General features: G+C 42.7%; 1 protein-coding gene and 1 long non-coding RNA gene across 2 annotated transcripts; both read right to left on the bottom strand.

Moving 5' to 3' along the window:
• Positions 1-1092: 1092 nt before the first annotated feature.
• Positions 1093-2320, bottom strand: LOC125723410 (E3 SUMO-protein ligase ZBED1-like). The gene is made up of 2 exons (XM_049000011.1): positions 1883-2320; positions 1093-1692 (listed from the first exon to the last, which is right to left on the bottom strand). Exons 1-2 carry the CDS (start codon positions 2318-2320, stop codon positions 1300-1302), a joined length of 831 nt encoding a protein of 276 aa, XP_048855968.1. The 3' UTR covers positions 1093-1299.
• Positions 2321-9198: 6878 nt separating this feature from the next.
• On the bottom strand, positions 9199-9610 carry LOC125723442 (uncharacterized). The gene is made up of 3 exons (XR_007386897.1): positions 9594-9610; positions 9394-9537; positions 9199-9281 (listed from the first exon to the last, which is right to left on the bottom strand). It is a non-coding gene; the product is annotated as an uncharacterized LOC125723442 (long non-coding RNA).
• Between the last annotated feature and the right edge of the window lie 746 nt (positions 9611-10356).

Raw genomic sequence — 10356 nt, 5'->3', positions numbered from 1 at the left:
GTGCCTGGGTACCTGCCCGTTCTGTCTGTCTGGGGCATAACCAGACCTTTTACAGTGTGTTGGGGAGGCAAGGGTGCCTGGGCACCTGCCCGTTCTGTCTGTCTGGGGCATAACCAGACCTTTTACAGTGTGTTGGGGAGGCAAGGGTGCCTGGGCACCTGCCCGTTCTGTCTGACGGGGGCATAACCAGACCTTTTACAGTGGGGTGGGGGTGGAAAGGCTGCCTGGGCACCTGCCCTTACTCTGACGGGGGCATAACCAGATCTTTCACAGTGGGGTGGGGTTGGCAAGGGTGTCTGGGAAACTGCCCGTCTTGTCTGACGGGGGCATAACCAGACCTTTTACAGGGGGGTTGGGGTGGCAAGGGTGCCTGGGCACCTGCCCGTTCTGTCTGACGGGGGCATAACCAGACCTTTTATAGTGGGGTGGGGGTGGCAAGGGTGTCTGGGTAGCTGCCCTTTTTGTCCGACGGGGGAGAACCAGACCTTTTTCAGTGGGGTGGGGGTGGCAAGGGTGCCTGGGCACCTGCCCGTTCTTTCTGAAGGGGGCATAACCAGACCTTTTACAGTGGGGTGGGGGTGGCAAGGGTGCCTGGGCACCTGCCCGTTCTTTCTGAAGGGGGCATAACCAGACCTTTTACAGTGGGGTGGGGGTGGCAAGGGTGCCTGGGCACCTGCCCGTTCTGTCCGACGGGGGAATAGCCAGACCTTTTGCAGTGCGGTGGGGGTGGCAAGGTTGTCTGGGCACCTGACCCTTCTGTCCGACGGGGTAGTAGCCAGACCTTTTGCAGTGCGGTGGGGGGTGGCAAGGCTGCCTGGGCACCTGCCCGTTCTGTTTGACGGGGGAGCATCTAGACCTTTTATAGTGTGGTGGGGGGGGGGGGGGGGGGTAAGGGACCCTGGACACTAGGGCTGAACGATATGGACAAAATTTCATATCTCGATTTTCATGCCAGATATCTCGATATCGATACAATACAATATGACTACGGGTTCCGTGAAAACCAAGCATTTCTCAGAAAAATAAAAACATCATAAAACAAAAAAATTTGGAAAGTGTAGTTTTATTTTTAAGAACTCACTGCCAGTCATCAACATTAACATAAATTACCAAAAAAATAAATTACAAATCAAACATTTTACTGCAGCTCTGCTTTAACAATAAATAACAAATGCAGCAGCTGGTGGAACATTGAAAGTGCATTGAAGTGCAACATTTATATTCTTCAAAAGATCACATAACTGTATGCAGAAGATGCATTTGCTACTAACAGAGAGGTAGTTACAGGCAGCACAACTTCTACAGATTCTTTGCCAGGAACACTAGCTTGTTAACCATGTCTGGCTTCAGACAGGACCTCTGACAACTCACAATGTTGCCTGATGCACTAAAAATTCTCTCTGAGGGAGAGCTGGTGGCCTGCATGCACAAGTATTTTCTTGCCATGTTGCTGAGCTGGGGAAAGTTGACTTTGTGAGTTAATCTCCACCACAGAAGGGGGTCCTCGTCGTTGTCAATTGTGGGGGACTGGATGTAGGCACTCAGCTCAGCTTCTATGGCAGCAGTGGGATCGATTGGTACTGTTGCACTTGTGGTGGATCTTTTGAAGAAACTTCCCAAGGACTTCTTAGCCTTTTTGGTGGGTGGGGTTGAAACTTCTTCCACTCTGGTCTCTCTGCACTCAACAGAATGCTAGAAAATAGTAAAAACAAAAGAACAAACAAGAAAAAAGAATTTAATTAGTTTTATATATGAATGATCATTACTGTATGAACAACACAATTCAGCTAAATTTAAACTTAAATATTTACTAAAATGTAAGATAATGCATTTAAATGGAAGGAATTCTTCTCATTTACTCCTTTCTAACCATTATTTTTACCTTGTGTTCCATCATCTTCATCTCTGACACCAGTCTGGCTTTGATGATGGGGACGTCGTTGACACTGATGTATTGTGTCTTGTATCTTGGATCTAAGAAGGATGCCACATCCAAGAGCTCTTGTGTAACTCTCTCTTCATACTTGCTGTTCAAGTACTCCAAAATTTTCTTTTTTAAGGACTTGGTCATGTCTGTATCACCCTCCTCTGGTGCCAAGATGGTTGTGTTAAACAGGCTGAGTACTGGTTTGATGTGTGAAACACTAATGTAATCCTCCTCTGACAGAGCATCCGTGAATTCAAGCAGTGGTCCCAGTGCCTTGCTGACTGACTCCAGCACATCCAGATCTTGATATCCAAGAATTAGGTGCCGGGTGTTTCTGTCCTCTGAGAGGACCTCGTGGAGTGCTTTCTGCTGCTCCAGAATCCTGCTAATCATGAGCACCCTAGACCCCCATCTAGTTTGACACTCAGTGATGAGTTCGTGGACTGGAAGGTTGAGGCGCTTCTGGGCTTGCTCAAGTGCCACTCTCTGTTTCCAGCTATGTGAGAAGTGGCACACCAACTTTTTGCAGACACCTGTTGCACGGCTGATCCGGCTGTCACCTTTCACTGCATTTTCTTGGAAAAATAGATGTACAAAAATAATTCATGATTATATTACAACAGCTAAATAACCACATAATAATGCAGATTGTTTTCTCTCTCTCTCTCTCTCTCTCTCTCACTCACTCACACAGACAGACCTCCCTCTCTCTGTCTCAAAGTTATTAAAAATAAACATAACGTACCTATTGCCAGGTGTAGCCTGTGTCCGAAGCACTGAAGGCGCGTCCAGCCATTCACCTCCATAGCCTTTATCATGTTCGACGCATTATCAGTTGTCACGCAAACTTGTTGGTCCTCCTTCAAGTTCCAGTCTGCTAACGCACCTCTCATCTCCTCCGTTATATTATCCCCGGTATGCTCCGCGGGGAAGAATGTCGCGTACTCAGGCACAGAGAATGGGTCCTTACACTCTGTGGGTTCCCTTATTCCCTGAGCAACTGGCTCCCTCCAAGCTGATGGTGTAGCTGTTGCTAGAAAATTGGTGGCTTATGCATATATTTAATATTTGTATTTCGTCCAGTAAATGTATTTTGTTTCATTTTGTTTCCAACATGTCATTATTTGCAATATTATTTGTAAAAGGTTTAATTTAGAGTGTTTCTGGTAACTGTGACTCCTACTGTTCAGCGGAAAGAGCCACATTTATGTGATCAAATGACCAAGCATAATGAGCAACTGAAAGGAGGCAAGGTTAGCTAGCAGATTGCAAAAATAGCTAAGAAAATAAAATAAAAAAGCATTGAAAGAAAGAGATGTTATGATGCAGTAATGTCTCCTAATTCTGGTCAGAAGGAGCACATAGTATGATACTGCTTTGCCTTTTCTTGTTTTTATATGTATGTTTGTGATTTTGTGCTGTATTAAATGCAGTAGAAACATGCAGATCATTGACTTAATAAGACCCACAAATGATTAATGTATGGGTAATGGCGAAAGAATTTTCTAAAAATGGAGTTGTAATGGTAATATTCTTTTATTTCAGTTTTTCACAGTGTTTGATTTGTCACAAGGGGATGGTGGTGCAGTGGTTAGCACTGTTGCCTCACACCTCTGGGACCCGGGTTCGAGTCTCTGCTTGGGTTACATGTGTGTGGAGTTTGCATGTTCTCCTCATGTCGTCGTGGGGTTTCCTCCGGGTACTCCGGTTTCCCTCCACAGTCCAAAAACATGCTGAGGCTAATTGGACTTGCTAAATTGCCCGTAGGAGTGTGTGAGTGTACCCTGTGATGGGCTGGCCCCCCTTCCAAAGTAGGCTCCAGACCCCCCGCGACCCAGTCGGATAAGCGGTTTGGAAAATGGATGGATGGATGTACGCAAGAATTTTTCTATCTTTTAAAAACTTTATGCTGTCATTACATATGTAAAAACCTACTTAATTTGTCCGTATATCCATCCAGTCGCGGGGGGTCTGGGGCCTATCCTGGAAGCAATGGGCACGAGGCAGGGAAAAACCCAAGATGGGGGGCCAGCCCATCGCAGGGCACACTCACACACCTACGGGCACCCACACATGCACACCTACGGGCAATTTAGCAACTCAGCATGTGTGAGGCAACAGTGCTAACCACTGCACCACCATGCCACCCCTTTGTCCGTATATTTGATATTAAAAAGCGTTTCATTATCATGGTATTACAGTGTAGTATTATGCTGTTACTTATGAATTAATTAACCACAAACTAAGTCTTAGTCAGCAGCTTGATTTTGTCCGTAAATATGGCCGCTGCACACGCTGCATCTAACCGCTGCTGTCGTGGATTTTTAAAGGTCGCCGGCAGGAAACGGCAACATCACGTTCATCCAAAACGGTTCAGCGGCGACATGTCTGTTCCTGCAAAATATATGGATGATTTATGGTTCATAATATTTTTGTTTTTTTTTATTATGAAAGAATACAAATGACTGCTAGTTACAAACTTGCATAAAAATATATGTCCCGTTAAAATGGGGGTAATCATATTTTATATCGCGCATATATCCGCTTTCTTATAATTTAATTCTGATCATATTTTATTTAGTAATCTGTGTTTTGTCTCCCCCTAGTGGCGTCCCTGAAAAGTACACATTGTTTCCGGAATGATCGCTTTTCTGTGAATTGACGTGTCCAGTGGATGTAAGAAATATGGCAGCAGCTTGATAGAGACATTATAACTGACTACAGTCACTGTATAGAATATTAATCTGCAATAGATAATGAATCCAATGGTGGATTGTCAATGGATGTCTGTGTATATTTTTACACGTCTGTTATTAATGATAATGCATGCAGATTAATTTAGTGGCTTTTGCCAGCCGGGCGTGGGAGGGGTTCAGTATCTATCTATGTATCAATTTATCTGAGTCAGACAGATAAGTGGAGGCAGAGGAGTAAGGTTGCATGGGCACGTGCCCCTTCTATCCAACGGGGGAGCAACCAGACCTATTACTGGGGGGTGGGGGTGGCAAGGGTGTTAATTATCCAACAAAACAAATTTTTTTATTTATTGAAATATATTAATAATAATTTTATTTATTTAAATCCACTGAACCAGGACATATTTTCCAGTTTTTTTTCGGTCTGTTATGCCAATTAAATTTTTATTAATTAAATGATTATTATATACATTGATTGACAGTCATTGTGTCAGTTATGTTCAGCTGCAGTAATACAGTGAATTTAACTTAATCCAGCAGACAGTGGTTTCATTATATTACTCAGTTATGCTTTGGGTGACGCTGAAGCAGGACATTAATAGGACAGAACAGAAAGCCTTTATTGTCACTGTACAGGGAGGAAATACAGTAAATGGACATAAATATATAAAATGTACATATACAGGGGAGAGGGAAAGCCCCCCCCCAATCAGGATTACATTTAGTTACATTTTAGTCAGAGAAAAAAACGTATAAAACTATATTTTTTATGTTATTCAGCTCACTGAACACAGGCATTTATCTTTTGTCAAACACACAGTACTGTGTAAAAGTCTTAGTCAGTCCAAAGAAATGTTTAAAGCTGTTTATCTAGGTAGCAAATGTACTTTGGCTTAGAACAAAAAACACAATTTAACATTAGAACGTGTGCAAATTAAGAGTAACACAATAAAAACTAGTAATAATTTCTTCTGTTTTCTATAAGTTACTGATATCTAGTTGGATGAATAGATGAACACCGCTTCAGTTCCCAAACTTCTCCTCAGGGACATCTCAGCCGTTCCATGATTTTGTTAAATTTCACCAACAGCTCAATTAAATAATTAAATATATCGGTTTAAAAAGTCAGTGAGAGATTGACTAGCTGTATGAGGTCTGCTAGCGGCCAAGTCAAAAAATACATGGCTGCACTGGACGGTCACTGCAAATACTTGATGATTTTAGCAGAGGTTCTGAAATGGCGAAGCTGACACACTTTGACAGGCATCATATCATAGTTTTACACCAACAGGAGGATAATCTAAACATCATTTTCTTTGTCTGCCTAAGACTTTTGCACAGTTCTGTACATTTCAGAGTAAAAAGGATTATAAAGGTTAAAAAGCAGAGATTTTACCTTTTTGCCAGGAGAACCAGCAACACGTCACAGTGACACTGAGGAGTTTCTATAAACCCGAAACCCTGGATAGAGGGACTCAGTGAATGAGGAGGTGAATCTGTGCAGGGGGGTCAGTCCATCAGAGGAGACTCTGTAGAAGGACAGAGCACCAGCCCCCCAGTCCAGATACACTCCTACTCTGCGGGAGCCTGAGGGCTCTGTGGGTATGAGAGTCTGTTTATTATTGTGCCAGACAGAGTAACTGTCAGTATTACACCACAGACTCCATGACTTGTCATTGTATCCAAGCCCACAGTCATAACTCCCTCCTTTCCTCCCGATCACTTTATAAGTCACTCCTATCAGGACTGCATCTCCATCCCACTCAGCCTCCCAGTAACAGCGGCCAGTCAGACTCTCTCTGCACAGAATTTGTTCCCAGCCCTGAAATCTCTCTGGATGATCAGGATATGGCTGCTCTGCCCCCCCTGTCACCTTCCTGTTCCCCCCTGACAGAGACACTTCTCTGTTTGCTGTGTTGGGGTCCAGCGTCAGCTGGCAGGAGTCTGTAGGCAGGAGGAAGAATTATTAATCCCATCAGGCCGCCTGTACTTTATGTTTCTGTACGATATAAAAACAGCACAGCTTCCCCTAACGAAGCGGGAACTGAAGTTTATGAAACATAAGGAGGGCGCGCGACAGCGGCGGGAAGAGCCGCCAAAATGGGGCGCGAGCTAAACTAACAGCTTAATTAATTTAATAAAAAAATTACAAAGCAGCGACATTCATCAGACATATTCATCACAAGCATATTTACCACAAAACGGCACCAGAGATCAATACTAAAGTCAGTGTCTTTCCTTCTCCTAATTCCGGCGCATGCGGCTCGAAAATGGCCATCAATAACAGAATATTTAAGTAATATTATTACATGTTTAAAGTGATATTTAATAAACATTTGGATCTGGATTCTGATATAAACGATGATTCCGGCACAGATCGTGCATCATAAAAAACAGGAAGGTTCTCATTAATTCAGAAAAATATTGCTCTGAAAAACTGGATTATTATCTCATTAATTCGAAAAAACAGAATTAATTTCCCCCAGATGAATGCAATACGCTTCCATAGAGAACCGCTTACCGCGCGCGTGACTGTAGACGCTGCGCACGCGGCCGCTCTAATCTGTTAACATGGGCGCCGAAATGAAATTAGATATTTTCCGCCGCACATCCAGTGTGTCCCGGGCGCTAATTTCTTTTAGCACCGTGGATCAGGAGAACTTTTTAATATTCATGAGCGAAGCCCTACATGATTGGCTGGCTGATTAGTATTTATGAGAGGGGCACTACATCATTGGCCAGTTAACATCGACTTGTGCTGCCTGTTTCTTCTACCTAAAGCAGGGGTGTCCAAATCCAGTCCTGGGGGGCCGGAGCCCTGTGTAGCAAAGTTCTTTCCTTGTTCCACCATAAATAATTCAGCTCAAGAGCTGTGTGGTTATTAGCACAAGGAGATGAATCAGGTGTGTTAAATGAGGGGAAACCCAAAAATGTGCAGGACTCTGGCCCTCCAGGACTGGATTTGGGCTCCCCTGGTTTAAGGGATTCAGTGACCAATCAGTAATATTCTCTCATGAATATTAAGGAGTGTTACAGAACCACCCTGTAAAAATGCAAATTCACATTTTGCACTAGTGGAGAGAGTCCGGTCTCACTGCCTACAGGTGCCTCCTTAGGACAATACTAACGAATATCACACAGAAAACACATACACTCACGGCATCCGCAAAAAGAACAAATGCAAAGGATTCTTTTTTTGTGAAATTAAAGATGTATAACTAATTCAGAATATATTTAACCATCCTACACTCCCACACAAACACGAAGATAATACAAGCAGCTATAAAGCATTTGTAAAAAATATTTTTTAAAACGATTAAATGAATTGATAGTGTTTTTGGTGATGATTTTGATTTTTTTGTTTCGCGTTTGGATGTTGTTTAAAATGACATGAAACTCACCTAAACACAAACATGGAAATCCATCTACACATAGTGCAAAAAGCCTCACTCATCACAACAACTGTGTGAATACAACCAAAACATACAGTAGTATTCATGGTATTATTAATAAAAACATGCAAAGACACTTACATTTCTGTAAGCCTGGTCTGGTCCTGCACTCTCCACCGTGATCCACACTATAGGAGAAGCAGAATGATATAGTACTGCTCTATCCATTTATTTATTGGTGCCTCTTCTTCACATACATGCATAAGTATCTGTAGCGTGTCAGACACACACTCTGTACTCACTTCAGCTTCTCCAGTTTACAGCTGGGATCCTCCAGTACAGCAGAGAGCAGCTTCACTCCTGAGTCTCCTGGGTGATTGTAGCTCAGGTCCAGCTCTCTCAGGTGTGAGGGGTTTGACCTCAGAGCTGAAGCCAGGGAAGAACAGCCTTCTTCTGTGACACTACAGCCTGACAGTCTGTAGAAAGATGGAAAAAAAATCCACAATAAATAAGATCACCTGACCATTACAAGCATTACTTTTAAGCAAAAGTGACTCCTCTAATAAATATTTCAATAATCCCACAAAATTAACATCTTTTAAACATTTTATAAGAACCTATACTTCTCAGAACAAGAACCATACCCAGTTGATATAGAATCATTTTTAAATAATCTAGACTTACCCATATTAATCAATGAAAGAGCAGATGTCCTTGATGCCAGAGGTGGAGATTTCAGGTCCAGAGAGTACAAATCCAGACCAAGATTTTGTTTCAACCAACCAGATGAATACAAAGAGTCACAGTCACAAAGACTCAACTGGCTTGTTGTAACAAAATCTTGGTCTGGATTTGTAATCCCTGGACCTGAAATCTCCATCTCTGCTTTATGCACCATTAACATCAGAAGAACTCGATAAGGTCCTCAACCAAATGCCTAACAACCAATCGCTAGACCGGATGGTTACCCTGCAGAAATCTATACACATTTTTGGGACATATTATCTCCACTTTTCAATAGACTGGTAAGAAAAATTAAACATGCATCACAAATCTCATCATATATGAGCGCAGCGACCATTACAGTATTACTGGGACCTTATAAAGACCCAACACAACCCTCCAGTTACCGACTATTACAGTGTCATTGAGACCCGATAAAGACCCAACACAACCCTCCAGTTACCGGCCATTACAGTGTTATTGAGACCCGATAAAGACCCATCACAACCCTCCAGTTACCGGCCATTACAGTGTTATTGAAACCTGATAAAGAGCCAACACAACCCTCCAGTTACCTGCCATTACAGTGTTATTCAGACCTGATAAAGACCAAACACAACCCTCTAGTTACCCGCCATTACAGTGTTATTGAAACCTGATAAAGACCAAACACAACCCTCCAGTTACCGGCCATTACAGTGTTATTGAGACCTGATAAAGACCCAACACAGCCCTCCAGTTACCGGCCATTACAGTGTTATTGAAACCTGATAAAGACCAAACACAACCCTCCAGTTACCTGCCATTACAGTGTTATTCAGACCTGATAAAGACCAAACACAACCCTCCAGTTACCGGCCATTACAGTGTTATTGAAACCTGATAAAGAGTGTACTCACTAATGAATACAAACTTGAAAATCATTACAAAAGCTCTCGCCACTCAGTTGCAGACAGTCATTCCTACTATAATCTATGGTGATCAGACAGACTTCATCAAGACAAGACATGCCTCGGACAACATCCATAGATTATTTAATTTAGTCAGTACTGCTCAGCATACCCACACTAAAACCACGATTACATCATTAGATGCAGAAACTGCATCTGACAGTCAGTTGGACATTCTTCTTTAATATATTGCATAGATTTGGCTTCGGAGAGTCGTTCACCCACTGGGTTAAAATACTGTACACCTCAGCCAAAGCTACAGTGTCACAGATGGGATCACATCACCTGCATTCACACTCCGACGGGGAAGACGGCCTGCATGCCCACTCTCTCCTTCACTGTTTGCCATCTTCATAGAAACACTTGCGGCAGCAATATGACAGAACAGTGAAATAAGTGGAATTCATACTAATAACAACACAAAATTAATCTCTATGCAGATGATATCTTGCTGTTTTTATGAAATCCTCAATATATGAAATTTTTATTTCATTAATACCTTTTCAAAATCTATCAAACTACACAATAAACTGGAAAAAACCCATAATATTCTCACTGTCTGAAGATGCCTGGGATTCAGCTGATCAGGATGGTCCATTTCACACTGGAAATATCCGGTACTTGGGTATCTACATCTCCCACAGGCTGTCTGACTTGGTTACCCTCAA

Source organism: Brienomyrus brachyistius, unplaced genomic scaffold (assembly GCF_023856365.1).
Source record: "Brienomyrus brachyistius isolate T26 unplaced genomic scaffold, BBRACH_0.4 scaffold48, whole genome shotgun sequence".
Classification (NCBI taxonomy): domain Eukaryota; kingdom Metazoa; phylum Chordata; class Actinopteri; order Osteoglossiformes; family Mormyridae; genus Brienomyrus; species Brienomyrus brachyistius.
The sequence above is the reverse complement of the archived record's forward strand: the minus strand, read 5'-3'. Positions and strand labels throughout refer to the sequence as shown.